Source organism: Ricinus communis, chromosome 7, assembly GCF_019578655.1.
Source record: "Ricinus communis isolate WT05 ecotype wild-type chromosome 7, ASM1957865v1, whole genome shotgun sequence".
Lineage (NCBI taxonomy): Eukaryota > Viridiplantae > Streptophyta > Magnoliopsida > Malpighiales > Euphorbiaceae > Ricinus > Ricinus communis.
Window position 1 is genome coordinate 10,005,327 of NC_063262.1, and position 18,880 is coordinate 10,024,206.

At 28.7% G+C, this 18,880-nt stretch overlaps 2 protein-coding genes across 2 annotated transcripts; both read left to right on the forward strand.

Moving 5' to 3' along the window:
* Positions 1 to 10,514: 10,514 nt before the first annotated feature.
* On the forward strand, positions 10,515 to 13,992 carry LOC8275122 (protein BOLA2). The gene is made up of 3 exons (XM_002522154.4): positions 10,515 to 10,750; positions 13,481 to 13,503; positions 13,597 to 13,992. Exons 1-3 carry the CDS (start codon positions 10,688 to 10,690, stop codon positions 13,790 to 13,792), a joined length of 282 nt encoding a protein of 93 aa, XP_002522200.1. The 5' UTR covers positions 10,515 to 10,687; the 3' UTR covers positions 13,793 to 13,992.
* A 368-nt stretch (positions 13,993 to 14,360) lies between these two features.
* LOC8275121 (fibrillin-5, chloroplastic) lies at positions 14,361 to 16,781 on the forward strand. The gene is made up of 7 exons (XM_002522153.3): positions 14,361 to 14,945; positions 15,055 to 15,170; positions 15,264 to 15,386; positions 15,659 to 15,757; positions 15,876 to 15,920; positions 16,140 to 16,213; positions 16,628 to 16,781. Exons 1-7 carry the CDS (start codon positions 14,675 to 14,677, stop codon positions 16,698 to 16,700), a joined length of 801 nt encoding a protein of 266 aa, XP_002522199.1. The 5' UTR covers positions 14,361 to 14,674; the 3' UTR covers positions 16,701 to 16,781.
* Positions 16,782 to 18,880: the final 2,099 nt, after the last annotated feature.

Sequence of the window (18,880 nt, forward strand, 5' to 3'; positions counted from 1 at the left end):
ACTTTCATGATCATATTATTTCATATGCATTTCACTTCTTATTCAGGGTTCTTGATTGAAATAGTGTGCTCTATGTGTTAATTTATTGTGATACGAAGTTATGTGTATAGTATTTGACTATTTTGATAAATTGAGTATCCTTTAGCATATGAGTTTCTTATAATCTTATTATGCTTTTTCCATGCTCAATTACATTAATATTATGATCAAGCATTACAACTCTATATTTATGCATTGTTTTGAAAATGTTTTCAACAAATTTAATAAAAAGCAAGCTTATGCCTATATAGAGTGCTCGTACTTTCTTGGTCATCAACAAGTATCTAAACTAACCTCAAAGCGGGTCTGCAACCCTGAAGAATGATCATTATTTTACTTAAAAATAGTCATTGTAACACGATTTTCAATTGCACGACCGCGTCTAGCAAGAGTGCCCGCACTCTCACTCGATATCTGCAAAAATATAGTCATTACATAGTTTTCTAAATTTATAATTAAAGCAAATATAGCTGGTTTTAGACGTTTTCTTCCTTCCCCAAGGTCTATATAAGACCCATGTTGAAAGTTTTTATCACTTTTGCTTACCTTTATTTCTAATGTACTAAAAACCTTTTTCACTCCACTAAATTTCAAACTTCTTCTATATCTTTTTTATTCTTTAATTCAAATGGGTCCAAGAAAACTAGTTAGTAGAAGGTCTAATTCTTTTCAAAACATTCAAGAGAGAATGAAAGGCATTAATGATGAAGGTAGGATTAAGTGCCTAATAATATATAGAAAAGAAGTCTAACCCACACGATTCTTTAATGAGGAAACTCTTTATAAATTGGGTATTGATCAAAAGGTGAACACGCCCTTAAAGAATGTAGGTTTAAACCATTTCTTTTACCCCACGCTCTTGATGGAGGTTGTGAAAACCTCACTCAGAAATTTCTTTTCTCCTTAGTGATAAATAAAAAAGAAGATGGTGATGATTACTACAAGATATAGTTTATGATGTTTGGAGAGAAATACTTATTGTCTAGAACTCAATTTCTCTCTATCTTTGGGTTTCAATAAAAGGGTCCTATGAGAATCATCAAAAATATAGTTGATATGACCCTTTCTCTTTCTCAATTTTGGAGACAAATCTCCACCAAATAAACTCACATTGTAGACTCTTTATCTAAAACTCTCAAAAATTCCTTTCTAATTAGGTAGCACATAAAATGGTGACCTCCTAACCTTGTTAGATTAGGAGTTGAAAAGATTCCTTAAAAAGACTTAGTTTTCTTGTTTGCAATGATTCATGGTAAAAGGATTCTCACTTCAAAGTTTTTTCCATCACCTTCTCTACCTTGAAAATATTTTAAAATGTATCATTTTTGTTTCTTCTCATATCACAAAACTCACCAAACACCTTCAACTTATCACTTTTCTAAACAAAACCTACCTCACACCATATATTGCTCCTATCTTCTTAGGTCTTTCCTTCTTTAAACATGCTAGGTCATTAGATTAAGCCCTAAGTGGAAAACAAATGGGGAGTTCTCCCTTTTGATTAGTGAGTATGTAGATAATATGAAGAAAAGAAAAAAGGACTACAAAACCCCTAGTGAGTCTACTCCTACCTTTAAGAGTGAATCTTATCTTTCCTTTCAAGAAAAAGCGTTAAAAGAATATGGGGCAAACTTGGAATTATCTCCATCATCTTCATGTAGATACATGTTATATTGAGAATTAGGAAGAAGAAGAAAAGGAAGTGAATCCCCCTACTCAAGTTGGCACTAGTGGTTTGACTTCATTTAAGGGCAAGGCTCCAATGGAAAAAGAGGAAGAAAGTGATAAAGATTGATCTTATGTTTTCAACTATGTTTTCTCTTTCATTTTCCTTTATTCTCCATGGATCCTTGCGCGATCTTATATCTATATGTATTTTTTTACTTCTTATTAATGCAATTCTTATATGTGTTCTCTACTTTCTAGCCTTCTTTATCTTTTACCTTATTATTTTCTTTTCTTTTTTTTTTTTTGCCAAAGGGGGAGGGATATATTAAGGTGTAATATTCAAATTGAAAAGAAGAGAGATGATATTGAAAATAAGAGTTAATAATAATATAATACCCAAAGAGGGGGAGATGATATTGAGAAAAACTATACCTAAAGGAAAGATGCATAGAAATCTCTAGTTGATTGCAACCCACACAAGCTCCTCACTTCCTTAATCTAGCTTCCATAATAGAACCAATTGAAATAGCATTATTTTGAAACTATTACATTTTTACCCTATTTCTTTATTTATTGCAATTTTACATTTTCATGTATACGTTCTTTTACTTTTTTTAGTTTTATTAATTAAAGTAAATTTTTAAGCATTTTTAAAAATAGAATAGAATATTAGCACTATGTAATATTATTATATTTTTCTAAAAAGAAAACAATGTAATTAGTGGCAGAAGCAGATTTTAAATCTTTGGGGGATACTACATGTTAGATAAATTATGTATGCAAATAATATATATTTAGCAATTTGTAAGAAAAAATATGAACAAAAATAAAATAAATTATAATGGAATCTAACCTTGATAACTATTTTATAATCTAAATTCTAAAATAACATTCAATTCCAAGACTGAGTTCTAATAGCATTAACAAAATCTGCTCTAGGTGGTGGTATGATCTTCTTTTTGAATAAAAGAAAAGAATATCAAAAACAATAAAATTTTAGTCTACTTAAACATATATATAAAATAAAAATGAGAAGAAAAAAATATTACTCACCTATTTCAATATGTTAAGCTATTTAAATTGCAATTGTCTTTCTTTCATATAAAAAACATTCATTAATTATTGGATCGTCTTAAGAAATTTGAGTAATTTTTTTCTATATGTATATAATCAAGCAATTTAAAAAGTTGTCTTTCATCTTATTTCTAAGCCTAATCTTCACAATTTTCATAGCTGAAAAAACACGTTTAGTAGTGGTCGTAGAAATAGAAAGAGTTAGCACAAGTTAAATCAATTATCAATTAGAGGATAAATTATTGACTTTTTTTTTGTCTTCATTAGCACTTCGCATAATTCAGAAATTGATGAAAAAATTTGAAGTGCAGTATATTGGCGAATATCAAAGCTCCAAATATTCTAATTGAAACCTTAAGTGCAACTTCTCATGTTCTAAATAATTTTCATTGTAGAACCTCTACACAAGCCTATAAATATTATCAACATTGAATGATTTGTAATTATCTCAAGGATCTAAAGCTAAACAAAGCATGAGTAATTCTATAATTTCTTCTTTAAATTTTTCATTAAATTCTTGCAACTGAAAATCAATTGTAAGAAAAAAAATATGTTAACTCAAAAGTGATGCTCTATTGTAATTAGATCCTTTTAGTGACGAGATCAATCTCTACTTGTAGCATAAGGAGCATTCATATCGGGAATATTTACTCCATGTTTATCATAAAATGACTTCGTTTTTTCAAATAAAAGATCTTATTTATCTTCTCTTGGTCTCTAGATTAATGTCTCTGTTAGAGAAAAGTTGCGTTGCATTTACAATATCTTCAGACTTTTGTTGCAAAGATTGACAAAGATCATATGTGATTTCCATGATATCAATCATAAGGTGAGAAATAAATACAAATTCAAATGATGTAATTCCATCATAAACTACATCTGCATCTCTTCGTTATGTATAGGTTGCACCATCAAAAATTATATTCTTCAAGACTAAACATATAGCTCCAAACATTATTTTCAAGTTTCGAAGAGAGCTGAAATGAGAACTCCATCTAATATCACATGCTCGCTTTAAGGTTCCTATTTGATTTAGTCCTCTAACTATTTCCAACTTTTCAATAGAAATCAATCTTTCAATTTCAGCAACTTATGCAACTTGCAATTAATCATGTCGCTTGTAAGAAGAACCAACAATATTAATAATTATAATTAATTTAGAAAAAAAATTGATGGATTTTAATAACCTCTCTTAATGCTGCTACTAAAGCCAACTAAAGTTGATGAGCAAAACAATGTATATAGTAAGCATATGGACACTCTTTAGATATAAGAGCTTGCAATCCAGACCATTCTCTATATTACTAGCCCCATCATATCCTTGATCACGAATGTCTTGTAAATTGAGATTATGCCGAGATAAATGTGTAAGATTTCTTTTTTAAAGTCAATGAGGTGGTATCAGAAATATGAACTTGGTCAAAAAATTGCTCCGTCAAAATAACAGTTTTGTCAATATATCTCAAGACAATATATAAGATTCATCTCTTGCTTCATCAACAATAATGCAAAATTAGCATTGCCAATTTTCTCTCGAATAGCATTCCTAATCTTTTTCACAAAAACATACAATATTTCTTTTTGAATTTGAAGTGATGTATGTGATGCATTTTGAGAAGCATTATCCAATATAACTTAAGACATATGCTCATTTTAAGATGCTAATAAGTTTATCAATTAAATAAAGTTACCTGATTTTTTTGAACAGAGACGTTCATCATGGCCTCTACAAGCACATTCTTGGAATGTTAGCCACCTAACAGCATTTATTAAGGTCTTTAATTATATGACGATAACTTGCTGAGTTTTTATTAAGGTCTTTAATTATATCACGACAATCGATTATTGGCAACTTGCTGAAAATTCTGTTTCTCAATAACATTCTGAATGTGTTGAGCTTGATTCATTATATCACGATAATGCATGAAAGCTTTCTTATATGGTGAATTACGATCCTTTCCAATATGAGATAAGAAAGCATAATTTTTCCTATCATTAACTTTTTTTCATGATAAAAATTCATCGATTATAAGTGCTCATGAACCGAGTCGTCCACTTGGTTTAGTAACCAAATAACAAGAAAGACAAAATGCAACATCTTTACTCGGAGTATTCCAACCATTCAAGAAATAATTTAAACTAAGAAACTTGAAAACGACAATGAATTTATCATCAAAAGGATATTTTGACATCATATTAATGATACGGTCCAGACATGATATATTATGCTTTTTGAATTTCATCTTGTTGCTTTATAGGATAACTCCAAATTTGTAAACGCTTTCCAAGATCACGCTCCAAAGACATGATGTCAATTTCTTCTTCTTGAACAACCATTCTAGGAGCTTTTGATGGATGCCCTTTTTCATGAGTTGTAGTCTTGATGTTTATAATAAAAATTTCAGTTGAATTTGAAGTAGAGGTACTGACTTCAGAGTTTTCTTTCTTAAAAAAGAAATCAATGGTTTTGTTCTTCATCATATAACTGAATGAATTGATGAATCTGAAATTGATTACCATTATAATATAAGAAATTTATCCTTATTCAATCTTTTCAATATTTAAAAAATTAAAAATATTTATTTATTAATATTGAAAATATAATTTAAAGTGTCAAAATATAATACTTGAAAGTGGTTATTGTAATAAAAGGATTTATAAATTTTTATTATTTCGTATATTTATATTTTAAATAAGTATAAATTTTATCATCGTCTCCCGCTCATTTCAAGTTCGGCATCCGCCCTTGTTCCAACTGCATATTATGTCCTGCATATTGTTGCATATAGGTATAATTTATAATTTTAATTTTAGATATGAAAATTACTTTATTAAATATTATTATTTTTAAATTTTTGTGTAATATATTTATTTTATTTTTTTAGCTTGATTTTATTTTTATATTATGTGTTTAATTTTTGATATAATCTGTTAATAGTTTTATATTTTATTACATATAATATTGAAAAGTATATAATGTATTTTTATTACTTAGTAGTATGTCTTTTAAGATGACATATCCTAAAGCGTGTAGCTAGCAAGCGGTGAGTAAGATTTTATATTTCTTTTGATTTATTGTGCTGATAATTTATTCGAAGCTTCAGTTGCCCGAATTTCTTCAACTAGTTTCACTGTCATTAATTGTCGCCTACTGCTGCTACTAACGTTGTTGATGTTTAATTTATTTTCAAATCTATAAAGAATTATTTTTAATTTCTTTTCTTGAAATGTTATTTTTTTCTTTTCGTCTCAACTTTTATTTTTTCTTTCTCTGATTTCTTTCATTTCAGTTTTTTTTTCATTTTAAAAGGAAAGTATCGTCTTCTAGAAATAATCTTAAGATTTTATTAGGATTTACTCTATGTAAAAAGTTTAGTTTTCTTTTTAAATATTTTATAAAAAAATTGTTTGTGTGTGTGTGTTTTGAAGTTTTATAATTTTGGGGTTTTCTATATTATACTTAATTTTCTGACTTAAAAAAATAAAATATGTTTTGGAATGTATTTTCACATAAATAAAATAACAAAGCAATAAGAAAAATATTTTAATATTTTAAATATATATATATATATATCATTTAATTTGGTTATTATTATGAAATTGAATTATGTTGTTGATATTTGGTTGATGTATGTTGATGTTTAATTCATTTTAAGATGAATATGCTTGATGTTTAATTAATTTTTTATTCTATGAAGAATTTTTTTCAATTTCTTTCCTTAAATTATCATTTATACATTGAAGAAGATTGAAAATATTAGAATTTTTAATTTTTGAAAAAATTATGTTTCGGTGAAATGTTTGGTAAAAACCATAGTTATATTTTTTTGAATATATATTTATATTTTGAAACCTTCTAATTTTCGATATATATTTACAGTTCCAGTATTCTTTTATGTAGATTTATGCTTTCTTAAGGTTCTTTTTGTTGTTTATTTTACTTTTTTATTGATTTATATTATTTTAGATTTCTAGTATAATGGAATGATTTTGTTGATGTTTGATTGATTTTTAAATCTATGAAAAATTATCTTTAATTTCTTTCCTTGAATTGTTATTTAGCATATTGCTTTGTAATCCAAGATGATGTTTTCTATCTATTTTTTATGAATCTACTACACCTATGCTTATATACTAATGTCTTGATAGCAAATGTCTTATCCTTGGGAATCATGCTCCCATAAAATTTTTAAGGATAATTTTCACACATCCCATCTCTAATTGATTTGTAAAATGACACATTTCTGGACAGTCTCTTTGCATTGGTGACCATTTTCAAATCTTATACTAAAAACCAACTCCACGTAATTTGTGATTACACCTAGGGCTATAAACCACTCTTTTTGTTTTTCTTGTTATACCCTTATCTTCCAACTCAGTCTCCTCACTTGTGCATAGAGAATTTACACCACTATCTGAATCTTTATATTCACTGTAGAATTCATTGTCCTCATCTTCATCAAAATCCTTCTATCCACTATCTTTATTCTTGTTAAATATAATATGAGTATGAGACTGACAACAAATTTTAACACATTAATATCTACAAAGTTCTTATACTTCATCCTATTCTACCTTGCTTCCACATATTCCTCATCATTAGATAATTCATCATCTTTAGGTCTACTATCTATATAACTTTGCTCCACTGACAAGTAATATGGATCTACTTCAGTATCACTCTCTTCAGTGTTCTCTGCCATCACTTGCACTTAATGTTCTACAATTTCATATACACATGCAGCATCATTTTCCTCTATCTCATTATTCTCTTCTAAATCATTATAAGCATCAATTACATCTAGTTTTCCAATAGTTGGTTTTTCAGCTTCACCTATAATATTTGTTTTTTTCCCTTCTACGTAAAATTCTATCATGACATCACCCTTACGTACAAACTCAAGCATTTCCATCACTTGTATGTCATCCTTCAAGCCTATTAAGCCATTTGTGAAGCCAGACAAAGGAACTCTATAACACCAACCTCTTGCATTGGTATCCCATCTTTTCAACTTCATCAACCAAGTCAAAATGCCCTATCCTATTTCCATTAGCTCATGCTTTACTTGATATTCCATCCAAATATACTACCTCATTGTTCATGGAGGTAGACCGACCACCATATTGAAAATAAACAAAGAATCATTGTTCATTTGATATTAAAATGAAAAGAAAATTGAAAAGAAAGCATTAGATTGTAACCCTATGCAAAACCCCATATTAGAACGAATAATACACTTATTCAATCACTAATGTCTTAATGGTCTCAAACTCTAATAATTAATTAATTAATTAGTTTCAGAAAACCCTAAATTATTTTGCAGATATTCTACATGAAATATTATTTTATGAAAACCTAGAAAATTTCCCATAAACAAGGAAGTTGAACTGGATTTAATAAATACTTACATGTCCAAGTCGCAATCACGTGTAGGAATTCATTTTCAAGGACCACCAATCTACTCACTGTTCAGGACCACAATCAAATTGAATAAAGAAAGAAGGAAAAAGAAAGTAGATCTCTGTTTTTGCCTAACAGTTTTTAGAGTTAGAAGCTTTTTCCCTTTACTTCACATTCGCTAGAGTTATATTTTTCTATACGAGGCAATTAAGACCTAGAACCCACTTAGGTCCTAGCTGTATAAGTGCCCTAAGTTCCAATTGCCACATAGGATAGAAACTATTGAAAAACTTATTGGTGTATCGAATCGCAAAAACTTCAAAGGTGATGAGTGTATGACATTGCTAAAATAAAAAAAATAGATGATTAAATTTCAAAAAGCATCAAAAGTGTGTATTTTTTTTGCAATTATTATTTTAATATATATTCATTTAAATAGTTAACTATTTTAAAATTAAATTTAAGGACAAACACTTATAGAATCTATGAAGGCCTAATTATTAATTAAATCACCAATTTTATTTCAATAATTTTGTCTAATTGTTTCAAATCTTTTTAAAATAAATACTCATTATTTAAAACAAAAAACACTTTTTGATGACAATTCTTCAAAATAAAAAAAAAATGACATAGAAAGTCGACTATACTTACTAAAATAATAATAATTATAAATCAAAAAAATAGTTTGTCAAAAACTTAACGATATGGTCATTAGAAATCTCATATATATTTATCCTTTCACACATTTTACATCTAAATACAACAAATATTTTTTACTAACTTGCTAGTTTTTTTTTTTTCAGTAAGCAGGATTGACTTGCCACATTATTTTTCTCATTATAAAATTATAAAATTATTGTTAAGAAATATTTTTAAAAATAAGTTAAAAACACAAATATTTATTTAAAATATTAAAAAATATAAAATTTAGAATTTAATTAATAATTATTTATCATTGAAAATTCTAGAAAATAATTATCAAATATTATTCATAGATGGGCTTGTTGAAGCAATTTATGTCCTGCACCCTAGTCCACCTTGCAGTATGGGTCGGAGGCAGGGACATACATGCGAGACACGGTCCCGCACTTTAGTTGTTGTTTTTTTTTTCAAAAAGAATTTGAGATTATAATAAAATATATTATAAAAATTAATATAATATAATTTAAAATTATATATAAGTAAATATTTTTATTTATGCGTTATTACAATTATGATAATGGTTTTGAGTTTAAATAATAATGTGAATTAAATTTATAAATAAAATTAAATAAATTTTTAATATTTTATAATCTATAATATTTTTATAATAATAATATTTAAAATATTTTTAATATCTTTTTAATTTCTTTAGACATAAACTTAAATTCTATGTATTAAAAAAGTACAAAATATTAAAATATATCAAAATATAGTAACACATATAAAATAAAATTTATATTTTAAAATTTAATATATATATATATATATATATATATATATATATATTTATTTATTTATATTATAGGTAAGTAAAATTTAAACATTAACATAATCAGTAACATACTTTTATTTATTTTTCAATTAATTATATTATGAAAAATTAAAAATTAATATACTTTCGGCAAATGATAAAATAAATTATTTATTAAAACTAATATAATATAATTTTTTAGAAATTTTTATATACTAAAATTTTATATTATTAGTGAATAAAACTAATGTTTTACATATATAAAATTTTATTTATTTCATCAATATGTGATTGATAATTCCATAACTAAAAATATTATATTTTTATAATAAACATCCATATTCATCATTCATTAGATAAAATTTTATTGTTCACTGGGATATTTATTTTGTATTCAATCAATTTCTAAATGTTCATTATTTCAGTGAAGCATATTAATTATTTATGATCTATATGTTCATTAATTTATCATTGTTAATTCAGTAATTATAAATTTATATATATTTTTCAAATTACTTTGAGATATTTATTTTCAGATGATAATGTTTCATGATGTAACTATTTATCATTTATAAACATAATTTTATTAATTTATTAATAGATATTTATTAATTTATTTAAACGGGCATATATAATATAGATATAATATAAATTATCTTTACGGTTAATAAATAAAAAACGTCAAAACTAAAATTATTATATAAATATTTATATTATAGTATAAATATCTTGTTACTAAAATAAAATTAATAAATAATAAAATTTTAATGTTTAAATAATAATATTTAGTACATAAATAAATATAAATAAAAAATATCTAGCGATTTAATTTATATAAAAAAAAATGCACTTAGAAGATGACGCATGTGTTGTACCTAGAATCTAGAATTTGTTCCGAGATTCATGATATGAGGCCTCCCTTGTTGATCAGTCCGACCGGACGTATATATTCCACCCAATTAAGGAAACATTAAACAAAAAAATACGGCAAATATAAATTTGGAAGGCGCTTGTTAGCAAGTTAGAACCGAGTTGGCAAGACAGATAGAAAGATGGGAGTGACAAAGGAACAAGTTGAATCCACTCTGAAAACTAAGTTAAATCCTTCTCATCTTGTAAGCCCCCTTTTGATTCTCTTCAATTTCTCCACTTCTTCTTTGTTATAACACTGTATGTGCTTGTATTTTTTTCTATTTGTGATATTTGTTTATTTTATTTATTTATTTATTATAGTTCAGGTAGCTATTTGAGTAACTGCGTTCTTTTTTTCCTTTTTTTTTTGGTTTTGATTTTGCCTGATTTATCACTTCGGAACGGCTAGTGGTATCTATTGAATTGGGTCTTTTTTTAGGCTAGTTTTGGGTTTTAAAATATTGTTCCTTATGATTATAAAAAAAGAATCGTTTTGGAATCCGAGGGTTGTGAATGCCTGAAATAATTGTGAGTTATTGTTTGTAGAATCTTTTATTGATAGAGTCTGGTAATTCTTTTGTTATATCCTTGCAAAAAGATTATAAGGAGAAGAGAGAGTTAGTGTTACTTGAAGGAACATTAAGTATACTCTTACTACATAAAATAAAAAGTGCCCTTTTCTGGATGTCTACATTGTTGTATGCTGGAAACAGTAGAATTGATGAAAATCTTATAACTGTACTAGTTGGGTAGCATGTATATGACATGCAGAAACCAATAACTAGATAAAGCAAGTTTGTTTACTTGCAAGCCACTATGGCCTGTTTCATTTTCCACAGTTGGCTTGGATTTGGAGTTGCTCTTGTTCCCTCATCTTTGGTGCTTATATCAGTTAATGTTTCTTTACTCAGGAACTTTAAAACTGCAGATGGTAGTCCTCAATTTTCACCTTCCTTTTGTTGATTGTTTTCTACAGACTGCAAGGTTTCATGCGTCTCAATATATGGTTTCAGTTAGAATCAATGTTTTTGAGATTTCTTAGTCTCTTTTATAGATGAAACTTTTGCTAGTATTTTCAACTTCTGTTAGATGATTCCCTAATATTTTGTGGTAAGAATATCTAAGTGGAAAACTAGAGTACAAAGATGACTTGCATATTTGCTTTGCATTTCATATCCTTTATGAGACTTGGTTTCATTCTATACAATGGTAATAAGGATTCAGGGACTCATTGCAAAGTGCAAGGTAGTAGAGAAAGCTTTTGTAGGTTTTGTTACCAAATTTATGGTCAGGGCACTAGTGGAAGGAGTTTTATGTGGTTCACAGTTTTGGAGAAATGAATTTGTAGGTCTTAAGTGTGGCAATGTGACTATGGAAGATGCTCCTGGTCTTGCAGGGTGGGGTGGATGATTTTCTGATTTTGTTTGATATATTGGAAACACTTCTTTCTATATGGGAATCACAACTTTTGGAAGCCTCTCCTTGAGTCTCTAAGAATCAATGCTGCTCTTTTTCAACCGTCAATGAACTTTTGAGAAGTAGAATAAAAGAAAGAGGTTTTGGTAAAAGAGGATGGAAAAGAATAAAGCTCATATGGGGTTTCGATCATTTTGCCAAGCATTGGCCAGATCTCTTTGGGGTAAAGCTCAGATTGCTTGAAAATTTTGAAATATTGAAGGAGAAGCAAATGCCAAATATCCTTTACGTGAGCTAGTCTTTATGAATAGCATGGCAAAATTACTTTTTAACTCAGAAGTCGGAATCCAGTATCTCTTTCATTTTCAGAGAACTAAAGGTAGGAAATAGGAAAGAAGACAAACCAAATTAAGATCGATGTTCTTACTAAGAAAAGGAACGAGAATGAACTTTCATCTTCATAGAATTTTCTAATATGTAACCTTGTGGACATGAAAATCGTCAAAGGCCTTATTGTTTGTAATTATTCATTTCCATTCTCTTTATTCAGCTACTAAACACCCAAGCCAAATTCGAATGGAGCTGAATGAATGATGCCTTGCTTTGACCTATGGTGACTTTATTTTTCAATAGTTTAGAATGCATGTGTGACTCGCATGTTGAGTTATTTTATTTGCATATTTATAATGCCAATTAATTTGAGTTATTCATATCAAAGTATGAAATGTTCTTTTAGACATTTGTTTATACTTTATAACCTACATCTTGATCGAGTCTGTATATTCTCGATGCCCTCGCAACTTGTTGCATAGATCTGCAGAGGTCCTATCTATTTAGCATTGAAAGGATATTATGTTTATACAATACATATGCTTTCCTTCTCTCCTGTGATTCTTCTGAGTGAATAATGTATCATCTCACTTTGTATGTACCATTACTTTAATGATCGTGTCATTACTTGGAAGGAGATTTTATACACAGTTATATCTGAGTATTAATAAGGTATTGCCCAAAATATTATATTTTCAAAGGATTTCCACTAATGTAAATATGTCCCACACTATTCTATTTTTGGGAAATTAACCCTACAGTTTATTGTAATACTTTCCCACCTGGAAATCATAAGCGGGCTTATTGTTGTCATGACTCTGGGCAATTTCATTCATTTTAGCAAGTTTGGTTCAATGGTTTTCTTATTTCCTTTTCAAAGGTTTATTAACATAAATTTCATATGCTAAGTTTTACTTATGTAGAAGCCTTTTCTTAAATGTTCTATTCATCGAGGGAATAATCCAGTTTTAGTTAAGGTGCATGGAAATTTTTTTCCATTTTGAGTTATACTTGTTAGGTGAAAATTGGATTTGTGTACCTTGGCTGTGTCATAGGAGTTCTTTTGCACATCCTAAAATGCATGTTCAAAATGGACTTTTGTCATATCCTTGCAGTCACGCAGACTTGCATGATGCATATTTGTCTGAATCTGACCAGGTTAACTAATTCTGATTTCTTATTTTCAGGAAGTAACTGATACCTCTGGAGGGTGAGTTTGCTGATGCCCACTGATACTTGAAATATAAATTTGTATCTTTCTCATCTTTGTTATACACGTTGATGATATTTCATTAATTGTCAGGTGTGGCGCAAGTTTTGCAATTGAGATTGTTTCCGAACAATTTGAAGGGAAGAGGTTGCTGGAGAGGCATCGATTGGTGAATGCTGCTTTGGAAGAGGAGATGAAACAGATTCACGCTCTCTCAATAAAGAAAGCTGTGACCCCTGAACAGTGGAAACAACAGCAGGAGTCTGAAAAATCTACATCTGCTGCATAAATTACTTTTTTTCAACAGTCCATTCAAACTCGCATATATCTGGGAGTTGATAACTATGAATGGGAAAAACATACTGGAAATACCAGAACTGAAATAATACCTCGTTTTCTTGTTTATATACAAAATTACTGATCTTTGCTTAAATTCTTATTTTAATCTGAATGGAATTCATACGGGTCTGGAGTTGCTATTTGATGATCGATTGCTTGTATCATTCTATATTGTAAGTTATGGCCAGTGGCTTCGTTATGCATATCATCTGAACAAAAAGAAAACTATCAAATTTTAATGAAAGGAAACGAAAATCTTTGGCCATTCTGAACCCAAAGTTTTTCTTGTTCTGCCATGATTTCTCGACTCAACTGCAGTAATTACAAGAGTTTTCTTGTGTTTGATTCTTGGTACTCTCTGAGGATGTGAAATACTGTTGCGGAGATGCAAGGTTTCACATGTTTTTCTTTTTCTTTTTAATTATTTATTACAGCTGAAACATTGCCCACCTTTAATGTGCTTACGTACATGGAACTATTCTTTTTCTCTTATCTCTTCATGGGGACTCTCAACCACATGATCCTTCACATATCCTATCCTAACATCGAGGTATAGGACGTCTGTGGTTTCCATCAAAATTCGTCCATTTGCCATACCTTATTGCATTAACTTATGGTACCTCTGCTACCATAAATATATTTTTTTTCTGAAGAAAGAGGGAAGAATGCAGAAACCGACAAAGAGCCAACACAAACAGAGTCGAACAACGCAAATTTTGTCAGTAAGCAAAACCAAAGGAATCCCAGTTTCTTGGCCATGACCGTCAGCTACTGCACCTTTCTGGCTCAAACAAAATACAAGCAGCATTTGTCATCTTTTTAGTTGGATTTCATGGCTACTAAGCTTGTCCAGCCAGCTTCTCAGGTAATTCCTGCCATTCCCAGAATCACAAAGATTCATACTACAGCTTACAGGTCACTACTAGCCACTCATCCATGGACCAGGGATGCAAAATTTGGTGAAGGATTTGTGCCCATTCATATCACTAAAGTGGCAGAACAAACTTCTGGTTTAGTTGGGGACAATAAGGACATAGAAGAGAACGGAAAAAATAACAGGACAGTTTCACAGATTAAAGAAGACCTTTACCATGCCCTTCAAGGTATGCCTTCCAGTATTTTCTTCTGGGCATTGCATTAGCCAATGAAGTATGTAAGCAAATTGAAATGAGTGCTGAAATTGTTTGCATTTCTTTTTAAATATGACACAAGGAACTAACAGAGGGATTTTTGGAGTCAAGTCTGAAAAGAAGTCTGAGATTCATGGTTTGGTGGAGCTGTTAGAATCTCAAAATCCAACTGCAGATCCTACTGTAAATTTAGACAAGGTAATTCCATGATGCTAATATGTGATTTTTATAAGTTTACACATAGAGAAAGGAAAAACCAGCTAGTTACAGTTTTATATCTGAATTTGGAAGGTGGATGGTTGCTGGAAACTTTTGTACAGTACAATTACCATATTGGGGTCAAAGAGAACAAAGCTAGGATTAAGAGATTTTATCAGCTTGGGGGACTTGTTCCAGAATATTGATGTTACTAAGGTATAAGATTCCTTTTCTTTCTTATAGCAAGATTAATGTTTTCCTTTTCCTGGTTTATAATATGTATAGTTTTGTTCTTCTCAATTTTAATTTGCAAAAACATTTCTAACCACAGAAGCAAATAAATAGCCTATAATACACAGGTGATCAGGCAAACTTGTAAACTGTGCTTCTTTTTGCAAGATCACCACTAATAATTGGCAAAATTTGTGAAATGAATGATGGTGTTTGCCTTTTACTAAGTTTGGACATTTGATGGTGCAAAAATGGAGGGCAAAGCAGTTAATGTGATAAAGTTCAATGTCAGAGGATTGAATTTGTTGAATGGACAACTGACAATCGAGGCCTCCTTCCAAATTTCATCTAAATCAGTTAAAAATTCTTCTCTCTACCTTTCGCTCTCTTGTTCTTGCTTTTCTGGTCAGCTAGTATCATTATGCATGCAAGTTGCAGGTTCTGATTCAACTATATTTGCTCATTGTTTTGCAGAGAGTTGAAATAAAATATGACAGCTCAACTATTACTCCTGATCAGGTATGCTAAAATTTATCCATAACCCAGTTAACAGTAGTCAATCACTTCCACTTGCGACTGAAAAAAGAGAAAAGGGAAAGAACTTACCTACTCCTAGAATATGTTGCCGTACATACACCAAACTGATAGATAAAACATTTATATTCATTACTATTGAACGTTCGAGGCATCTGTCTTATGCACTAACATATATTCTATTGTTTGCTAAAAAATCAACAGTTGATGAATATGTTTCGGAAGAATTATGATCTTCTGCTTGGCATCTTCAATCCAGAAGGTTGGCTAGACATCACGTATCCTTTCTCATATTTTAAGCAATCTACTATGAATATGCTCATGTTGTGTTATGATAAATGGAGATTTCAAATGAATGAATCTAAATTTCGTTTTCTTTATTCAAAAATTATATTTTGACTAAACTAATAAACAGGACTTAGGTTCATGAAAGTAAATGAAAGAACTTATTTTGATAGTCAATTCGAAAGCCCTATTAGAGGGGAAAAAGAAACAGAAACTTGTGCGGAAATGTATTTCCTTAAAGTTTAGTTGAAACATTTGCTATTTTCCTATTATTTTGAGTCCAAAGTCATATATTTACAATTGAAAATAAAATTACACAAATTTCAAATCTTGTATGCAAACACACATTTCATTTGGTGCTCTGTAATGGCAGATGATAAGTTTGATCCTTGATGTGATTAACATAGATATGTTGATGATAACACGAGGATAGGGAGGGATGACAAAGGCAATATCTTCATATTGGAGAGATCAGTTTAATTTGGTGACCATTGATTCTCATGAAAAATGTTATAATTTTTAATTATAAATTTTTTTTTATAAAATAGTTTAATTTTGTAATTTATATTTGTTAAGCTTATATAGATTCGATTAACTTTACTTAGGCGAATAAAAATAAAGGAGCTTTTCAAAAATATCCTAAAATTAATAAAAAAAGATATTTTTTTTAAAATACTGTTTTTCTAACTCTTTTTTTTAAATTTACGGTATCATTGTTTTACAATTTTTTTCAATTATACTTTATTTTTTTTACTAAAAAACAATCAAAGAAAACTAAAAGAATAATTAAAACTGTAATTTTAAAAAAATTTTAAAACTGTATTTTTGATATTTTAACACAATAAAAAATTTAAAATAATTGTAAATTGAATAAAAAAAATTAAAAAAATATAGAGATTTTTGTTATTTTTTCTAAACTAATCAAGCCCAAAGTGGCCAAAATTACTATCCTCGATGTTGATTTTTTTTGAAAAATGAAGAAGGGATTATTTAATGAATTTTACTTAATTGGCAATTAGTAATTAGAATAAATATGACTTCCTATGATGAGAAGTGGCAAGTTTCTGACTAAACAATGTTGATCCTGCAAAGGAAATAGTTTATATATGGTTTTTCTTTTCTCTTCTGGAAACTTTTCTTTTTAATCCATATGGCATAAAAGTTATAAAATCTATTGTACAATTGTCAAATTATAAAGCTACGGTAAATGATAAGAAGCGACCTAAACGCTCCCACACCAGCTTTATAGAATCAGGACCATTGGCATCCTTTAACTACATATTTATAAGGACCAGGGGCTTGATTGCCTGAGCCGGTCGCCTATAACTATTGTTGATAGTTAGTTAATTAATAATTATGCTTGGTACAATTATTTATAGTTGTTGCTTTCCATATACTTAATTATTACTATAGATATTGATGAATTGTTTTTTTAAATAAAATGTTTATTTATTACTTCTTGTAAAAAGTTTTATATATAATATAATTTGCTATTAGTAGATAACAATCATCATTTTAAATTTATTTTTATAGCAGCATAGTTAATCATGCAAGGAAATAAAAAAAATATTGAGCGAAATAAGTATAAGTAATATATATAATAATAGTAATTTATTTTAGAATATCACAGAGATTTTTTTTTATTTTACTTTTTTGTATTTTAAGAAATTTTTATGCTAAAAGGAGAAATGTAATTTTTTTTAAAAAAAAATAGTGTAGTATGTTAAAAATAAAAAGAGATAATTGATCGTTGTATTACAATTAATAGAGTTGTCCACAAAAGCTTTAATTTGGAATTGATATGAACTGTGATTTCCAACTATCAACAATCACACGAAAAATAATTATCTTATAAATAGACCCAATTTTTTGAAATTGAATAGCTACTAGCTCCTCTCTATCAACTGTGCCAAATGCCAGGGATTAGCATTCTTATGTCTTAGGGGTATAATAGTCTTTTCATGTTATATTTTATTATTTGTAATTTTGGAGGAGTATTGAGTGAAATATTGTAATGTCTTCTACTATAATTTCTCAAAGTGCTTTTTAACCTCTTTACGAGGGAAGTGACTAGCGATGAAAGTCATTCACTGTCAAACTAATTAGACATCGAGTTAATGATGTTCCTGTCATTTGTAGGTCCTCCTCCGTACCTGCATTAAGAATGTAATGCTAAATTATCATTATTGTATTAATTATAATTATTATGAATAATAGAGATAGTTTAAATTATATTTTGTATATGTGTTTTTATTATGTTGCCCGTGGCTATATTTTAAATAATATTGTATGATATTGTCAGTTGAGATATTTATTTTTGATGCGTTCATTATGCGTAACAAATTTATTATAATATTTTCAATTGGCTTATCGAATTATGATACAATCTCAAATTATAAGTATTGAGTTGGCCCGTGACATTTAATATTAGAGCAATCGGTAAACCTTGATATGCGCGACAAGATGTCAAAGTCGAGTACTAAAGCATGTATTAAGGTGCTTGAAAATAAAATTAAATTTCTTGACGCTGAGATAGGCAAAGCTAATTTGTTTGATGGCTGAGAATCATACATCATGCGTTGATGCATATAAAAATAATAAAAGGACATGCATTGAGGCGCTCGAAAAGAAAAGTGAATTAATTAATGTTGTGGTGGCCA